The sequence below is a fragment of the Mesoplodon densirostris genome, chromosome 17 (genome assembly GCF_025265405.1).
Source record: "Mesoplodon densirostris isolate mMesDen1 chromosome 17, mMesDen1 primary haplotype, whole genome shotgun sequence".
NCBI classification, from domain to species: Eukaryota; Metazoa; Chordata; class Mammalia; order Artiodactyla; family Ziphiidae; genus Mesoplodon; species Mesoplodon densirostris.
In genome coordinates this window covers 50,629,340-50,649,561 of record NC_082677.1, presented here as the reverse complement: position 1 = coordinate 50,649,561, position 20,222 = coordinate 50,629,340, and the positions used below count along the sequence as shown (strand labels likewise).

The following is a 20,222-nucleotide window of genomic DNA, read 5'->3' as shown; positions in this document are numbered from 1 at the left end:
AATGGATTAGACCAATTCCCATGGAATCTAGCTTCTTTTGAATCTGTACAAGGTCACTGCTCTAGAGTCCCGAGTTTTAGTTTAGAATTTAGGTGGTACTAACACCAACTTTTTTTAGCCCCCTAAAAAATCCTATTCAAATTAAGATTTAATTGTTCAGTAATATCAAAGTAAAAGGAAAAATAATGTAAGATAGAAAGTCTGAGAAGAAGTTATTTTTAAGAGTATAATTATAACCATTGCACAAATTAAAAATTATAAATCTGGCCTATATTTTAATTAATTCAATGAAGAAGTATTCTCTTAACATTAAAAAAAAGTATCCTCTCCTCCCAAGGACAAAATTTCAAAGGTACTGTGAAATTTCACTGAATAGAAATTCAGACCTGGGTTTTGGTTTTGTTTTTGTTTTTTGTGGTACACGGGCCTCTCACTGTTGTGGCCTCTCCCGTTGCGGAGCACAGGCTCCAGACGCGCAGGCTCAGCGGCCATGGCTCACGGGCCCAGCCGCTCCGTGGCATGTGGGATCCTCTCGGACCTGGGCACGAACACGTGTACTCTGCATCGGCAGGTGGACTCTCAACCACTGCGCCAACAGGGAAGCCCCCGAGACCTGAGTTTTTAACTCGTTAGGTTGAATGCCTAAAGCTACATAGCCCTGCCACCCAATCAGCATTTTCTGGCTGAAGTTACCCTCTTAATAAAGAATAGTTCTCAAATTGTCTTACATGCTGTCAAAAGAATCACCATCAAAAAGTAAAAATACAAAAGAATCAAAGGAAGGCCATTAAGCAAATCTAATGTATTCAGTCTTCATTGAGATACCATTTTTTAAATCTCTCAATAATAATGGAAATGTGCCATGTAGGTCTTGAAAAACAGTTCAATACAATACGATTAAACTGTTTAACAGGAACACATGGGAAGATGTTCAGATCCCTGAATTTGTTTTTAAGTATTAATTATAGAGCACTGGAGATTCAAAGTAGAAAAGCAAGTCTGTCTTTTTTTCTTGGTTCAGAGACAAGTTAATTAGAACATTTTTTCAAAATCTGTGATAGTTTTGAAATAAATTACAAATGTCTCAATTAAAATAAGACTAAAGAACTACCCACTTCCTGGACATGACTACTGTTTAGTTTCTATATTGAAAGTGTACTTCCATAAGACAAGTAATGGCCATAAGTATCCAACGACAAACATAAATACACGTTTGTGTGGGCAAATAGAATTAGAAAATCTTTCCAAGTGCTTCTTCAGTGAATATGCACACAAAACATACCCATGCTTTGCATAAAACAAGTCACAATTCATTTGCTTTCATTTCCCTTGAATTTCATTTTGCAAGAAATTCTGGAGTGCTAGGTCTTACCTGTTATCCCGCCTCAGCTGGTTAGGAGATGAAACAGGAGAACTGGGCTTTGGAGGTATTGGAGGGTGAACAGTTGGTTCCCTTTAGAACAGAAACAGCAGTTCATTTCACCATGGAAACACAGTAAATTTTAGCATCTATTCACCAAACGCATTTATTGTCTATATGGAAATAGTTCATGCATCTTACAACCCCTGTGCATGAGCTACCTGAAACGCCAGGATCTTTGGAGCTCTAAAGTTTAAATAAGTCAAATGAAAAGTTCATTTAATCAGATTTTTGGAAACCCTGTCCTCCCCAGCTATAGTTTGAAACATAATGTGTTCTTTAAACAGCTTAATATTTTACTAGACTGTCTCACTCAGGTTGTGACATTTGGGGGCAGCAGTGCATAGCATAGTAAGTGGTTCTTGGGCATTAACATATAAGCTTCTTTAGGAATTATGTCAACTATAAGCTGCTATGGAAACAGCAAGAAAGGTTTTTAATTCCACAGACCTCAAGGTGAAGTTGATTTGAAGCTCTTAACTAAATCTGACTTAAATATTGTCAGCACAGGCCAGTTTGATGCTGGCAAAGCTTACATACACTGTCAGCCTAAACTTTCCAACGAAGTGCGAAGGCAGCCTCTGAGCTGGCATAATTTGATCACCCAGGAACTAGAGCAGGCAATTATGGGCATGTATGGGATGGAGTCAGAACTTTACCTAGGGCACGTCACTCCTCCACCCTGAAACTCCCACCTCAGTGGTTCCCCATTATCCTCAAGATAAATTCCATAAAAGTACCCCTGTGATCTAGACTCTCTGTACCCCTCTGGCTTCTGCAGCACCTTAGGGAGCAGGCAGGCTCTGGGGTCAGGCTGCCTAAATTGCCAACTGTGTGACAATGGCCTAAACTGATTCCATTTCTTCATTTGTAATAACTCTTCCACTAGGATTGTTGGGGTGTTGTCAGGACTGAATGACATCATGATTTTATTTAACACATTTATTGGTAGCTTTCTATGCACACGGCACTCTACAAAGTGGATAATTCCCCTGTTCTCAAAAGGCTTTCAATACACAAATAAATATATGACAGATGAAGAAAAGTACTAAGAAGAAAATAAAACAGAGTAAGAGAATATAGAGTGATGGTGTGGGAACACCTGTCTGTGAGGTGAAATTTGAGCCAAGATCTGAAGGAAGTGATAAAATGAGCCATGAGGATATCGGAGGAAGAGCATATAAATATGGGCATCATCAGGTTCGAGATGGCATCTAACCCTTGAAACTGGATGAGATCACCAAGGAAGTCAGTGCAGGTAGAGACGAAAAGAGGGCCAAGCATTGACCCCTGACCGCTGCAATGTCCGGACATCAAGAATATGAGAAGGAAACAGTAAAAGAGTCTGAAAAGAAGTAGCCAAGGAGAAAAGAAGAGAAATATGAGGGTGTGGTTCCAGGAAGTCAAGTGAGACAAGTGTTTCAAGAAGCACTTGATCTGTCAAGTTGCATTGGGCCATGCCAAATGCTACGGACAGAGCAAATAAAACAAGAGTGGGGAGTTACCATGGTGTTGGCAATATGGTGGTCATTGTTAACCCTGATAAGAGCAGTTTTGATGGAGCAGTGGTGAAAAAACCTTCTAGGAGTGGATTTAAGGCAAAATGGGAGGCAGAGGCATTGACGTAGATACTTCTTTTGAGGCATTTTGCAGTGAAGAGGGAAGAGAAAAATGGGAAGCTACCTGAAGGTTGATAGGTCAAGGAAGGTTACTAGAGTATGTAGATATGTTGATGGGAATGATCCAGTTAAGACAGTAAATTTGATGGTGCAGGAGAGTGAGCAGAAAATTGCTAGACTTGGGAAACCAGGAGACCTAGGGCACAAGGGGGGAGGTTGGTCTTGGATGGAAGCACAGAGAGCTCACTCATTTGCTCCTCACTTCAATCCCAGAGATACGTACTCTCTCTCCCTATTTTACAGATGAAAAGACTGAGGCACGGAAAGTGAATATAAATAACCCATGATGATACAGCTGGTAAGGGGCAGAGTGAGAAATCCAAACCAGGAAGTCTGGCTCCATAAGCCCTCCCCCAGCGGTGCTGCCTTCCAAGGACTCTTTGGGCAACTCCAATGGCTTAGTTGAGGTTCAGGCTCATGGAATTAAAATAAGGCTAGTAGCCATTGTTTTCTTTTGCCATGTTCAGCGGCTTTAGGAGCAGGAACGGACTAAACAGAGAGTTGGATTTAACGAAGTTTCTAATTCAGCCAAGAAAGTGAAACAAAGAATGATGATAAGGGAAGGGGTACACAAGGAAGTGATTCCAGCGAGGGACCATGGGGTCTGAGACGGACATGGAGGGAACTGAGGATATGAGGGGAGAGGAGCTGTGGAAAGACGGTAGAGTCAATGGATTGGTGGTTGTGGTGGGGCTGGAGAACTGGAATCAGAAGACTAGAGGGACTGAGCTGGATAGAGTAGGTAAAAAGTGAGGAGATAGAAAATGGAAGCCAGAAAGGGAAAGCTTTGAAATTGAAGTTTTGTAGTGTGTGTGGTTACTTACAAGGGCAAGATCTACGGGGGGGCTGGGGTAGGACAATGGACAAGATCACTGGAGAGAAGATCAAGAAAGTGAAAGTCCAGGATGGGGAAGGATCCACTACATGGATTTGGAAATCAGCAGGCATTATGACAGGAGGGGTGTTTGTGGGAGACGATGAACCCAGTGCCAAAGTCTCCACAGAGTGAGGGTGAGTGGCTCAGAGACCTTCGGATGACTCCAGTGAGGAAGAGAAGCTCATGATGGCATGGCTTCAAAGAGGATGAGGAGTTAGTTAAAATTGATAGGAACGAGCAATATGGAGCAAACGGGATTCCGCCTCTTCCTCCAGACCCTGTGATACATGGGATTAGAAGAAAAGCAGCCCTCACTGAGAGATGAGCCTGAAGAGGAGTGAGTTTTGATGATACTGAATGATGCATCCAGGAAGGTTCAGTGGACGGGTTTGAGGGGTTGGGATGCTGTTAGGTTGGGTCATGTTCAGCGATGCACAGAGCTCTGTGGGGATGGTCCAGGTGACAAGAAATGATCTGATCGGGGTTCCCATGGGGATCCATGGCCACAGGGATGGGGGACATGAAGGAATTAGTCCTGAAGCTTTCTGGCAGGGTGGTAGTGAGTCCCTGGGTGATGGGCAGTGGAGAAGCGGACACAGAGCCTGGTGGGTCTTCTGGTTCTTGTGTTGATGGTGGCTTTGAAGCCAGCAGGAGGGCATGCAAAGCATTAGAGCGCCTCCTGGCTCAGTTTAAGTGCTGTGGCTGTTGTGCTCGTCCCATGCAAACCCAGCGCTGTAGCTGGGCCAAACCACTTGCACTTCCTAAACCCATGTCACCACAACAGCACATTCTCTCTTCTCTCAGGCATACCTCCTTCTCCCTTTCAACTGGATACTCGCCTTACCCTTCAGACTCTATCTTGGGGATTACTGTCTGTCGTGGTACCCAACGCTGTGGTGAATACATTTCTACGTCTTCCCATAGCACACCTTCTTCACAACCCATACCATGCTGTTCTGAATTACACAGAATTTTTTTGTTTCCACCCTGGCTGGACTGAAAGCCCTAAAAGGATAGTTGTATCCCAAGTACTAGGATTATATATGATGTCGGTGCCCAAGAAAGATGTGTTGAAAGGTGGAGGGATTGGCTGAAATTCTATTTGGTAAGGAGGAAAATGGGTACTGAAGAGCGGCCTAAAACTTTTTAAATCTGTTCAAGTTTAGCTGTCCCACAGAAGTCCACTGTTGATTCCACTACCTAATACCTAGTAGGTGCTGGGCGCTCAGATGAGTTATTGAGTAACATGATATGCCTGGAAAAAATAATTTATAGGAAAATAGTCACCCTATTCTAAGCTAATGTTAGATTTTACAATTAGATGTTATTTTATTTATATTGATTACCATCATCTTCCCTTCTCAAAACATATCCCTGCGTTGGGAATAATGTAATGTCACTCAAGTGATAATGTGTGTTTCATGTATCTGTGTCGATTAGCTGATTATACGCTTCTCTTCCAGGGATAGAGGAAAGGGTAAGAAGGTGGTCAGTGCCAGCTATTAATGACAAGGCACTGGATATCTGAAAACAGGCAGGAGAGCAGTAATAAGAAGGAAGGGAGGATTACAAAAAAGGCGACAAGGGATGGTGCCCAACTTTGCTTATGCCAGAATCACATTGATAAAAAGCTAAATTTCTTCCATGTAAAGTGGCTAAGCCCTCAAAGAGGTGGGTGTGTCTGAGAGTCAAAGATGGGTAGAGAAGATCTGGGTGCACAGGAAAGAGATGGCTTGGGGAAAGAAAAGGTAGGTGTGCAGCTGTGAAGGCCAGGAAAAGCAGAGGAGCTTATTTATTTCTGAGGGTGATGCATTTACACGCCTGTTGGGCTGGGCCAGGGCAAGTCCACACTGAGGGCAATCCACCTCAAAGGAGCTTTCATTTGCATCTCTGCAGTGACAGCCACAGATGACAGAACCCCGGCCCTGGGGACAATGAGAGGAGTCATTCATGCTGTGCCAGGAGCTTGAGGCCATGCCAAGCAGGGGCATTAGAATGTGAGAGCGAGGCAGGAAGCTGTGGCCCGGAATGTTTTGAAGAGACAAAAACGAGAGACATTCATGTGGAATGATCCTGTTTGAACACCACTTTGAGACACACTGTTTAAGCTTGGATGAGTCGACCCTGGTTCTCCCCTCTGTCTTTCCCTCAACCCATAAGACATTTGCAGGGTCAATGACACCACACTAGTGGCTATAGTTGTAAAGAATAATTTTCAGGAATCAAAAGGCAGCTTTCCCCGGCAACATGTGAAAACTTGCAGATTGCAGCCCAAAGGCCAGAGCTACTAGAAATAACACTGTCAACTTGTTTATATTTCCTCATTTTAATATGCTGCTGCAAAGATCACTTTTTTGCATTACGGCTTTTTTGGAAAATATGCTTGGCTCTGTGACTTCTGTTCCAGGCTGACTTTGAGAAGAACATTTCTATTACTCAGCACAGGTCAAGGTTGAAAGAATAATTGACTCTAAGAGTTGATGGTGAGTTTTCTTTTCACTTTCCATCATGCTTAGGTTTTGTGTCCCACAAATAGAATTTTTATTCCAACAATGGCAAAGGAGAGGGAAATTATATTTTTTTGAGTAACATGCCAACTTGGCCAAGTTCTCACATACTTGATTTTATTCAATGCACACATCTATCCTGTGGAGTGTATATGGTTTTTTTTTTTTCACTGAGTCTAAAAAAAGGTGAGTAATTTGCCCTGGATCACACTGCTAGTGACTCAGCCAAGGTTTTAACCTAGTCTTTCTCATGTCAAATCCCATGTTTTTTCCTCTATCACACTGTATCAAACCAATACTCTTCCAGGTACGACCAGTGAAAATCTAAGACCAATAGGTTGTCCTGTATTATTTCCTTGCCCAAGAAAGCATCAGTTCAAAAAGCACTTGTTCCACAACTGCCCTAGTTATAATGTTAGGACACATAACAACATATGAGGCAAAGTTGGGTATTCAAAGACTAGAAAAGGTGTGGTGTGGTCCATGGTCTCAAAGAGCTTACAGAATGCAAGGCATTCTAAAGATTCAAAAGAATCTTTAGATTCTTCGCTCAAAAGAATGATTGCTGTAACAATGTCTTACTTTCAGTGGCCAAGGACCATTTCAATGAGCCACACCACAACAATTGAGCATGCACTGGACTAAAATTCCAGAGACCTAGGTTTTAGACTAGTTTTGCCACTAACTTTGATTTGATCCAGGAAAGAACACTGATTCTCTCTGAAGAATCTGCTTCTTCATTTACGAAAGGATGAAACTGGTCCAGATCTGTGGCTGGTAAACCACTGCATGACCATGGGAAGGCAGAGTGATTGCAAGGAATCCTCAGTTCCACATAGCCCTGAGGACTTGCTATGGATTAAGTACCTTGAACATTCATATACTGCACTTTCTAAATGTGTGTAGATTCAGTTGTGGTTAATAAAATGTAAATTAGTATAATTTAGGTTGGATCTATAAGAGCTCAAATAAACTTTAGCTGCCAATAGACACAGAGGGAGAGAAATTTTCAAGTATTGCAGAATTCATAGCAGCACATTCTGAATTAGCTTTCTCCTCATTCTATTCAAACAAGACTTCTCAAAAATAATAAACCTTGACTCAGGTTAATGTTCTAATTACTTTGAATGTCTATAATGTGTATTCTAGGGATTCAGATTAGATTTTTAAATCACTATTCTTTGACATTTTATTGAGAGTATTAGACTCCTAATTTTTACACGACAGATTCTAGTTAATACAAGAAGGTTTTTGTTTAGATAGGTTTTGTTGAGATAGAAATAAATATATAGTATGATTTAATTTAATATAGTATGATTTAATTTAGGGTGACAGCAAACTTTGTAAAAGGTTTGGTACCAATAGAGTTAAAAATGTTTCAGCATAATTAGAAAGGCTACATTTTACCGTTTACAGCTACAGACAGAAAAATATAATTGTAGTGCAAGGTTGCCATGGCAACCCACTTCTCAATCAGGATTTCTCTTCCTCCTTCAAATCTACCAATCAGCTAAGTGGAAGTGAAAACCACTGAAAGAGAAGAGGTTGAAACAAATATGGATGGGAAATTACGAAAGTATGTAGCAAACATTTAACAATATGATAATTTCCTATGTGTGTTTCCACTATTTTAATTTTTATCACATATTATATAGTTTCTTTTCTGTCATTGGAAATGACTGCAGAAAAAAACACATTGGTTTTTTGGTGGTGGTGATGGCTTCACTGTTGCTCCTGAATCATTAGAATGGGTAACATCATAAACATTCATATTGTCTGTTAAACAACTACCTAAACTGGGCTTCAGTGAGTTTCTTAAATGAGCTTCATATGCCATTTAAGCACTGCATCTCTAAGTCACCTAAATACAGAATCAGAAGCACTTGAATTTACCATGAACAGAATACCGATATTGAAAGGTGGGTTCTGAAATCAGAAGCAACTTTAATATCAACTTCCTAGAAATGCTATGTCTATATTTTATTGTGATTTGACTGAGCATCTCTCATGAATGGCACCTATCATCCACGCCATTGGCTCAAGCCCTGGCAAATGTTATCACTCTTTTGAAAGACTCAAAGATGAGAAAAAGTTTAAGAACTTGAAAATTAAGACACACACTAGTGCTTGCTGACAAACTGCTTTGTGTCAGGCTTTCTGATAAATCTTAAAATGAGAAAAGTGGGAAAGGAAAAACTTTCACTGGCTCTGACCTTCTAAATTTCTGTACTGATGACATGTATATTTTCTTTTATACATATTTCAGAATCTTTAGTACACAGAGCTCAAGTTACATAAAAGCAAAGCATTAACTCTTAAAATAGAAGCAATCTTCTGAAAAGGTACCTAAGCTTATCACAAATTACAAATATCTATCCATAATGTCTTACACAAAAAGTCATTTTCTACATGGCATTGAATTTGTAATTACTGGATTTACTGCTATCATTAAACATAACTGATCATGGATGAGTGCAGAGAATGCCTCTTAGGTAGGAATCCCATAGTTCTACACACATGAATAGACGCAAGCATGTGTGAGCTCGCATGCGCGCACATGCTCAGAGCCCATGCTCTCTGGCGTTAGAACCTTTTTTCCTCCTCTCCTTTCTGCTTGGGGTGGCTCCATCCCCACCTCGCCTCTGCACCTGGCTTACTCTTATTTCATTCTTTAAGGTGTACCTCAGACATGTCCCCTTTTGACCCCACTGTACCCCCAAACACATCCTCTATTGCCTCCCTCTCCATGCTCCATATTCTGTGGCTATGTCAACCTCAGTGTTTATCACCCCCCCAGGACCCGCTCTCAGTCAGGGCCTGCCTTCATGGGTGGCACTCCTCTCTCAAAATGACTCCCTGACAGACTCTGAGTTTCTTGAAATAGGGACTGGATCTTACTCATTTTTGTATTCCTGGCCTCTAGCAAAGTCCTTTGTTAGCACATAGTCAGAGCTCAACAAATGTTTTGGAAAGAGAGAGAAAGAGGGATGTTTAAACAGTCATCATATCTTAAACACAGAGAATAAAGCCTAATGACAAAGAGACAATAACGGGTCGAGGGAAACTCCTTATCTTGTAAATACTAAGATGTATTGGGCTCCCTGGTGGTGCAGTGGTTAAGAATCCGCCTGCTAATGCAGGCGACACGGGTTTGAGCCCTGGCCCGGGAAGATCCCACATGCCATGGAACAACTAAGCCCGTGCAACACAACTACTGGAGGCCATGCACCTAGGGCCCGTGCTCTGCAACAAGACTGGCCACCACAGTGAGAAGCTGGCACACCTCAATGAAGAGTAGCCCCCACTCACCGCAACTAGAGAAAGCACGCGCGCAGCAACGAAGACCCAACACAGCTGAAAATAAATAAATAGATTTTTTAAAAAGAACCTATTAAGATGTATTAAAATTAATCAATCAATATGTACTTATTTATTTATTTATTTATTTATTTTGCTGTACGTGGGCCTCTCACTGCTGTGGCCTCTCCCGTTGCGGAGTACAGGCTCCGGACGCGCAGGCTCAGCAGCCATTGCTCACGGGCCCAGCCGCTCTGCGGCATGTGGGATCCTCCCAGACCGGGGCACGAACCCATGTCCCCTGCATCGGCAGGCAGACTCTCAACCACTGCGCCACCAGGGAAGCCCAATATGTACTTATTGATAAATTACTATGGGTAAATTTATTGATGAGTCAAAGGGTTATAAGATGATGCCATCTAGTTGATGAGTATGCCCCCAAAAAGTAATGTTGCAAGATAATGCACAATTAATTGCCAAGTGAGGGTTGCAGACAATAAACTAACATTCTGAGTTCAAAGGATTAAAAACAACCTTTTGGCCTGAGAAAGCTGTGTGGAGGAATTAAGATTCGGGCCAGACTCTGAAGGCTGGGCTGGTTTTGGATGGTAGAATGCGCCCACCTCCTCTACCTTCACCCTGCCTACCTCTCATCACACCTCACCTTAACCGCGTAATTGCACTAGTTATTTTTGGTTTCTCCTCTACCATTGCATGTGTAGAAATATCATGCTTCAACTTTCATTTTCTTCTCATTTAGTATTTTCTCCATAGGTAACCTCTCTTTGAATATACTACATTTAAAATCTTTGGAATCATTCCCAAATCTGGATCTCAGGCACCAACCTCTCCCCTAAACACCTCTCCCGTTTTTCACTGCTTGGAAGTTAATCTCCACAAATACATCCTTTCAGTATCCCAGACCGCTTGCTCAAACCAATGCACATTCAGCTTCTTACGACCAATTGTGTACTCCTGATTCCACTCCCATTTCTTCCTACCTCAGTTGGGGGCATCATTACACTTAAAATCACCCTGGGCTTGAAAACCTGGCATTGTGTAACTCCTGTGCTTCCCCCAAATCCCACATCTTTTTCCGGATCTTTCCCCTGAATCCTCTGTTAGAAGCTCTCCCTACCACATCAGAGCTCCCAGAAAATGTTGATGCTTTTCTCATGATCACACAGCTGATCGTGTGTTATGGTTACCTGTGCATCCGTATTATCAACTCTTGGAGCTATAAAACCCTCCGAGCTGCTGCTTCCCCTCAGAGTTCTCTGACTCAGGAACGGCCTACCACACTGCTGAGCATGGACACCTAGACATGTAGGCTCCCTCTGTGATCCTTCTCTCTCTCAGGAGTTCCCTTGCCCTCCTCCCCTTTTGGGTTATGGCCCCTGTGCTGTTATCTTTAGGAGGTTTCATGCTGGGAATGACTCCCTCTCCATGCAAACCTGTCAAAGCACTTAGTTTGCTACTGCCCACCCCCAAGTGGTCATATCTTTTTCTTTGATCAGCACCGTGAAGTCCCTGGAATTCACTACAATGACTACTGAATAAGGGGAGTAAGGGAGACAGTTTTAAGTGTGGATGATTGAATGTTTATTTTATTTTGACACAAGAAAATAATTTTATTTTAAAAGGTAGCATATAATACCTCCCAAAGAGTGGATATGTCATTGTGTATAGTTGTGAGGAGGAGATTCTCTGAGGATAACCTGGGACAGCAAAAGACAACCAAACAACCAGGCATAAGTAATTAATAAGAATTTAGGGGGTGGGGGTTAGAGGGGAGAGAAGAAGAAAGGAAGGTGAAAAAGAGAAAAAGAGAGATGGAAGAAAGAAAAAGGGGGGCTGCTGAGCAAAATAGCAACAGGGTCAGGCTTGTAGAGAAATGTCAACCAATGAGAAATGGTCAATTACAGGAGTGGCCAAAGAACTTACAAACAGGAATTTCTAAAACTACATTTTACATCGTTTGGTCTGGGCTTTTACAATGTATTGCTACTCCCATCATCCCATATCTTTATTTAAACGTTAATGCAAATAGTATTTGGACAAATCAAGGAAAAGAAGCTGCCATCCTCAATGTCTGAGTTAATGTGAAGAAGACAGAACAGAACAGAGATCAGTCAGAAGTGCCAATTCGAAGAGAGATCAGATCAAAACATGGCCCCAAGAACATAGTGCCCTGGATGAGGAAGAAGACAGCATACCAGGCAGAGGAATCCTTATATGCTAAGGGTCTGTAGAAGGTGGGAGTATAGCACATTGAACACAGATTAAGTGACTGGAACAGAGGGCAAGGGGGAATGATGAGGGATGGACGGGAAGTAAGGACAGGCAGTTAATGCTAAGGATTTGGGTCTTTAAGAACAATGAAGAGTCATATTTTTATTTAGTAGGGTGATATGTTCCAATTATCCTTCTAAAAATATCAGTCTGGCAACTGTGTAAGCAAGAGATTAGGGGAGTGGATATCAGGGTGAATAAAGGGAGAATATTTAGGTAGCTATTGTTGTAGTTCCCAGGAGATATGATGATATAAATGGAGAGAGGTATGTAGATTCAAGAGGCATTTGGGAGGTAAATTGACAGGATTTGCTGATGGATTGGATATTGGTGGTTAAGGAAAGAAAGGTATAAAAAAAAGACTTCAAGATTTCAAGGACATCAATTGACTGGAGGATAGTGTTATTGAGATAGAGGACAAGGTTAGTGAAGAGAATTATGAATTTCATTTTGAACCTGTTGAGTCTGCAACACTTTTGGGATATTTAAGTGAAGGTGTCAAATAGGCAGTTGACTAACCAAAGGTAACTCAGAGACAAGGTGTGGAGTGGATATAAACGAAGGAGTCAGGAGCATACAAGTGGCCACTGAAGCCATGGGCATGGATGACTTGTTAAAAGGCAGAGCACTGAACAAGAAGAGAAGAGGGATATTAAGTCTTTAGGAACATCAACATTTAAGGGCTTGGTAGAGGATGGTGAGGTAGCAAAGGCAGCTGAGATAAAATGGCTAGAGAAATGTAGGCACACCTCAGAGATATTGTGGGTTCAATTCCAGATCACTTCAATAAAGTGAATATCGCAATAAAGCAAGTCACAACTAGTTTTTTGATTTCCCAACACATGTCAAAGGTATGTTTACACTACACTGTAGTCTATTAAGTGTGCAATATAGCATTATGTCTAAAAAAATGATGTACACACCTTAATTAAAAATACTGTATTGCTAAAAAATGCTAACCATCATCTGAGCCTTCAGCATGTCACAATCTTTTTGTAACAGCAACATCAAAGATCATTGATCATGGATCACCATAATAAATATAATAATAAGAAAAAAGTTTGAAATATTGTGAGAATTATCAAAATGTGACACAGAGACATGAAGTGAGCAAATGCTTTCGGAAAAACGGCACTAATGTACAGGGTCCCCACAAAACTTCAATTTGTAAAAAACATAGTATCTGCAAAGCACAATAAAGCAAAGTGAAATTAAACAAGGTATACCTGTAAACAACAACAACAAACAACAAAAAAAAACCCCAAGAGTGTATTGGGGTTGGTGGGAGGAGGATGGTTTCAAAAGACAATGAGAGACAAGATTTTTAAAGGCATGAATAGCCAGTGGCACCTTTTGAAAGGTCAGTTAGTCATAGGGACGGATATATCAACAAGAATGTATCAGCAAGGTCATTAGTGACCTTGAGGAGAGTTGTTTCCATGAATAATGGTAGGAACCAGAAAATGAAGGTGGCCAGTGTCATCAACTCTTCTGAGAAATTTGGCTGTGATGGAGAGACAAGGTGCCAGCTAAACAGATTTATAAGTTTAGGCTATTAATTTTTAGAGGCTGTTTTTTAAGATGAAAGGGATTTGAACATGGAAGAGGGGGGAAACAGTGAAGTAGGGGTTTGATCATATAGGCAGGAGAGACAGATCAATGTAATGAGGAACAAAAATTATAACGTTAAAGATTGATCCAGTCCTGATTAAAATGAAAAGAAATTACAGGTTCTGATGGCATTTGAGAAGAAGATTTCGGAGGAAATAATCTTGTTGACACAGGTTGGTCATTCAAAACACTATGTTGATGGTTTCCCTTCTCAATAAGAGAAGGAAGAGATGATCAGAGAACATTTACATCCAATGACCAAGGGGCATGAAATCAGCTAGAAAAAGTTTTATTTAAGCTCAGAACTTTACCTGCTATGTCTTATTATCATGAATTACAGCTTCTCTCTTTAATCTTGTTTTATCAAAAAGGGAGCAAGAGGCTTTCAAAGATATTTGACTTTTAACTCCAAAATTTTGTTTGATCTCCCAGATCTTAACCATCTTATTGCAAGACTAATGTATTTCATACATAAAATGATACTTGCTTTAAGAAATTGCTTTTTTGGGGGGGGTATAAATTGGGAGATTGGGATTGACATATATACACTTATATGTATAAAATAGATAACTAATAAAAAATATCCAATTTAAAAATGTGAAAAAAAAATCTTAACCACAATTATTTTCATTTTTATAAATCCCTCTATCTTTTGTCCCAAGCTTCCATATTTTTATATTACTGTATTTGTGATATGCATTTAATTTTAATTCTGTTTTTTCTTTTTAAAATTATAACATCATAATTTTCCAAGTTTTTATGTAGTTTGTATAATATAATTTCCTAATACTTATTTTGACCTTCTTATAATTCAATTATGTTTCCTGCCCAACCTTTCTAGTTGTGAATTTTATAAGTTTACTACCAACTCAATGAAGTAAAAATTCATTTTATTTGCTCAATCATTAAAAACAATTGCTTTTTTTTCTTTAGCTATAGATATGGTTATTTTAGAAAATTAAATATGCTCATTTAAGCTCTAGTTGAACTCACCAACCTTATGTTAATTATATAGAGAGAATTACACATAGATATAGTTCTAGATGTAGATGTAGAAATACATATAGACATAAACACAGACTTACAGAGTCATAGGTATAGATGTACATATAAATATAGATAACAGTGTGATATCATGGGTTCTTCTGTTGATAAAAAAGCTTAAGACCCTTTGGGTACAGCTTATATCATGCCTGTAATAGATTTTAATCCAAACACAACTAAGTTTGGTTCTTCCACACTATGTAAGTCAAGAAAGGAATGACTGAGGGATGGATGAGATGGTCCATGGTATCAAAGATCATGGAGAGGTCAAGGGGGAACAAAGTTCGGGAAAATGACCCATTCCTGTAATGATTGGGAATGGGTGTGTAGGAGAAAATGAAATCTCTGGGAAAGATTAGGTGGTGGAAAAAATGAAGGTTCACAAAACAAAGAACAGGAATGAGAGTGAGAGTGTTGGTATTAAGGGGAAATTCTTTTGCATAAGATAGAAGGGGAAGGGAAGGGAGAAGTAGACCAGTGAATAAGCAAAGGTTGAAGGGAAATAAGCTTAGCATTGAGCTATTAGTGAGTATTAAAAATCGTAGTCCTCCATTATTTCTGTTTTTGACCTATTTTCATTTTCTTTTTGTTCTTCTGGGGACAAAGATCTCTTTTTGAAGACTGTGCTTCCTTTCATCATTTAATAATTGCTTCTATTTTTCAGCTTTTACTAAAAAGACTATTTCTCAGCCCTGAGAATGCACTGACATTAAAGGTGAGAAACAGAAATTGTACTTTGAGCTCTTCCAAAGAAAAGCACTTTAGAAATCAAAGGCATTGCTATATTGTTATTATTCTCTCCTTCCCCTGAAAGCTTGGCATGACATTAGCTCTGATCCTTGAAGAGACATATTTCAGTCTAGCCATTATATTAATAATCTGTGACTCTTAAAAAGGAATGGATATCTAAATTCACCAACCTTATCCAATAATCTTCCCTCTCCCTTAGTTCCGGTGTTAGGGATCTGATCCAAGAATCAGAAATAGGAGCATTGTAACTTATTTTATCTTCCATGTAAATCACATCCAGCTATGAATAAATCGGAATGGCATATAGCCAAGCACTATCAGTTCTGTGCAAACAGAGATCCACAGCTGAATGGGCATTGAACACATGAGATGTTAGCTCATGAATAATCCTTTTGTATCTTTACAAAGTTATATAAACAATTGCTTATTATGGTGATGATTTACATTAATAATGGAATAATAAATAGAAGATAAAAATAACACGTTATTTTGGAAATAAGTGATAAATATTTTTTGGAAATAAGTGATAAATATTTCTAAGTGTCAGTTACTGTCTATCAAGAAAAAACTGGATGGATCTTAAAGTATTATCTTACAATAGTAACTAGCAAAACCCGTAGTTAATATTTTCCCACTTAGGTAGCTCCATGAAAGGTATCACTCATGGAGAAATAGCTAAACACAGCCTGAGGAGAAAGCAGGTTTTAAACTAGAAATATAATCCATATTTGGCAATTCATATAATTGTAAATCACCCATAGATGAACAGGTTTTAAAAGAAAATATTTTAAAAGGTGAATGTAATTCCAAGTTGTGATTGTTCAACATGTTCAATCATTTTATATATATGTTATACACATATAATAAATACATATGTACACACACATACATGCAGATGCAGCCAGAAGTATGAACAAGACAACTTGAGCTCTTTGTGTCTTAGTCAACTAAAATTTATTTATGTCCTTACAGATTCAACTTAAATTATAAGACATTTATTTCCAAATATTCCTATTATTTGGAATATTCCTATTCCAAATATTCCTATTATTTGGAAATAAAAGAGACATTAAAAGCCTGTGCAACAGATGAAAACTTTTGGAAATAAAAATCTCGTATGAAACAAGCACACTGTTTCATAACTCTTTTCCAATTGTTGAACTGGGACGATAAAGCCCATTTAAACATGGAAATATTTGGTGAAGATACTCTAGGGGTAGATGACATAAAAACAATTTTGGATACCCTAAAGCAAAACCAGCTTGGAGACCTATTTTCCTTCGAGTGTTAGTGATGACATAGATTATGGGAGTCCTACACTTGTGTCTACTTCTTTGAAGGCTCAAATGAAGGCTCCGTGTTTTGTTCACTGATATCTCCCAAGATCCTAGAACAATATCTGGCATACAGTAATCACTTACTAAATATTTATTAAGTTAAATAGTTGTTGACATTCCCAGCATGGAAATTGTAGAACAAGGTGTCCTCCTCATGCTCTGTAATTTTACCTGTAACTATTGCTCTCAACAACAACAAAAAAGTAAAAAACAAAACAAAACAAAACAAAAACAAACAAACAAAAATCCCCCACTCATCTGTCACTTAAAGTTTACAAAGAACTTGCCATACCTATTCCCATCCAGACATCTGGGCTCGTCAGAGCCCAAAATCGCTGTGCACCAGGAGCGCACACTGGAGCGCCACCACCTGGTGTTTGTTCTCTCCTCTGCTACCCTTATGGATTGACTTATGTCCTCTCCAAATTCATGTGTTGGAGTCCTAACCCTCAGTGCCTCAGAATGTGACCTAATTTGGAAATAGGGTCATTGCAGACGTAAGTAGTTAAGTTAGGATGAGATCATACCAGAGGTGGTTGGGCCCCATATCCGATATGACTGGTGTCATTGTAAGAAAGGGAAATTTGGACACAGACACGTGCACAGGGAGAACACCATGTAAAGATGAAGGCAGAGACTGGGATGGTGCCTACACAAACTAGGGAACGCCAAAGATTGCTAGGAAAACACCAGAAGCCAGGAGAAAGGGTGGAACAGATCCCCTCTCACAACCCTCAGAAGGAACCCTGCTGACACCTTGTTCTTGGACTTCTAGCCTCCAGAACTTTAAGACAATAAATTTCTTTTAAGCTACCCACTTTATGGTACTTTGTTACAGCAATGCTTAGCAAACTAAAAATACAGGTACTTACTCCTCAAAGCTTGTCAGATTTCCTACCAGGGCCACTTGCATCCTGACCTCACTTTCACTGGGCACTGTCTTATTCAGTGCTCAGAGTTCACAAATTTGCCTCCAGTTTATTCCAAAGCATCCACAATTATACGTTGTCAATAGCTAACAGATTCTTCCATCACATGACATATCAGTTACCTCTGACACATTTCCCTTACCTTCTGCTCGCTCCTGTGCTTGGGGCGGCCTTATAACCTGGAGGGGGCGGTGGAAACCAGGACTGTCTGTTAAGAAATGACATCAATTATAAACATGGTGCTTGAAAGGCTTGACCCCCACCCACATGTCTACCGGGAAAATCTGAAAATAAATTGACAGTTAGAAAGGCAATAAGATGACTTTCCTACAAGGTCTTGGAAATAAAATGAAAACTTATTTACTTCCTGCCATAGGAAGTAACTGTCTATATTCCAGGCTATTTGGAATATAGTACACCCCTTTTCCCATTTCCTTTGACACTAAACAATGTAGACATTTCTTTTTTTTTTGTTTTTTTTTTCTTTTTGCGGTATGTGGGACTCTCACTGTTGTGGCCTCTCCCGTTGCGGAGCACAGGCTCCGGATGCGCAGGCCCAGCGGCCATGGCTCACGGGCCCAGCCGCTCCGCGGCATATGGGATCCTCCCAGACCGGGGCACGAACCCGTATCCCCTGCATCGGCAGGCGGACTCTCAACCACTTGCGCCACCAGGGAGGCCCTAGACATTTCTTTAAAAACAAATCTGGGGGAGGAGCTTCAAGATGGCGGAAGAGTAAGACATGGAGATCACCTTCCTCCTCACAACTACATCAGAAATACATCTACATGTGGAAGAACTCCTACAGAACACCTACTGAACGCTGGCAGAAGACCTCAGACCTCCCAAAAGGCAAGAAACTCCCCACGTACCTGGGTAGGGCAAAAGAAAACAGAATAAACAGAAACAAAAGAATAGGGACAGGACCTGCACCAGTGGGAGGGAGCTGTGAAGGAGGAAAGGTTTCCACACACTAGGAAGCCCCTTCGCGGGCGGAGACTGCGGGTGGCGTGGGGGTGGGGGAAGCTTCGGAGCTGCGGAGGAGAGCGCAGCCACAGGGGTGCGGAGGGCAAAGCGGTGAGATTCCCGCACAGAGGATCGGTGCCGACCGGCACTCACCAGCCCGAGAGGCTTGTCTGCTCACCCGCCGGGGCGGGCGGGGCTGGGAGCTGAGGCTCAGGCTTCGGTCGGAGCGCAGGGAGAGGACTGGGGTTGGCGGTGTGAACACAGCCTGAAGGGGTTAGTGCACCACAGCTGGCCGGGAGGGAGTCCGGGAAAAGTCTGGAGCTGCCGAAGAGGCAAGAGACTTTTTCTTGCCTCTTTGTTTCCTGGTGCGCGAGGAGAGGGGATTAAGAGCGCTGCTTAAAGGAGCTCCAGAGACGGGCGGGGCTATCAGCGCGGACCCCGGAGACGGGCATGAGACGCTAAGGCTGCTGCTGCTGCCACCGAGAAGCCTGTGTGCAAGCACAGGTCACTATCCACACCTGCCCTCCCGGGAGCCTGTGCAGCCCGCCACTGCCAGCGTCCTGTGATCCAGGGACAACTTCCCCAGGAGAACACACGGTGCGCCTCAGGCTGGTGCAACGTCACGCCGGCCTCTGCCACGCAGGCTCTCTCCGTATTCGGTACCTCTCCCTCCACGCAGACTGAGTGAGCCAGAGCCCCCTAATCAGATGCTACCTTAACCCCATCCTCTCTGAGTAGGGAGCAGGCACCTTCAGGCGACCTACACGCAGGGGCAGGCCAAAATCCAAAGCTGAACCCCAGGAGCTGTGCAAACAAAGAAGAGAAAGGGAAATCTCTCCCAGAAGCCTCAGGAGCAGCAGATTAAAGCTCCACAATCAACTTGATGTACCCTGCGACTGTGGAATACCTGAATAGACAACGAATCATCCCAAATTGAAGAGGTGGACTTTGGGAGCAACAATATATATATGTATTTTTTCCCTTTTTCTCTTTTTCCATGGGGATGACAGGGTCTTGGTGCTCTGACTGGGCATCAGGTCTGTGCCTCTGAGGTGGGAGAGCCAAGTTCAGGACACTGGTCCACCAGAGACCCCCCCCCCCAGCTCCATGTAATATCAAAAAGCGAAAATCTCCCAGAAATTTCCCTCTCAACACCAAGACCCAGCTCCACTCAACGACCAGCAAGCTCCAGTGCTGGAAACCCATTGCCAAACAACTAGCAAGACATGAACACAACCCCATCCATTAGCACAGAGGCTGCCTAAAATCATAATAAGATCACAGACACTCCAAAACACAACACCAGATGCAGACCTGCCCACCAGAAAGACAAGATCCAGCCTCATCCACCAGAACACAGGAACTAGTCCCTTCCACCAGGAAGCCTACACACCCACTAAACCAACCTTAGCCAATTGGGGCAGACATGAAAAACAATGGGAACTACGAACCTGCAGCCTGCGAAAAGGTGACCACAAACACAGTAAGTTAAGCAAAATGAGAAGACAGAGAA

The 20,222-nt window shown here is 41.4% G+C and overlaps 1 protein-coding gene across 7 annotated transcripts in view; it reads right to left on the bottom strand.

Moving 5' to 3' along the window:
* SCEL (sciellin) overlaps positions 1-20,222 on the bottom strand; it is a 136,255-nt gene that overhangs the window by 72,685 nt on the left and 43,348 nt on the right. For all 7 annotated transcript variants that reach the window (XM_060079861.1, XM_060079862.1, XM_060079860.1 and 4 more), the window contains 2 exons: positions 17,886-17,951; positions 1,373-1,453 (listed from right to left, as the gene is read on the bottom strand). In XM_060079861.1, the coding sequence (XP_059935844.1) occupies positions 1,373-1,453; positions 17,886-17,951 (147 nt within the window). The remainder of the gene's footprint in view (positions 1-1,372; positions 1,454-17,885; positions 17,952-20,222) is intronic.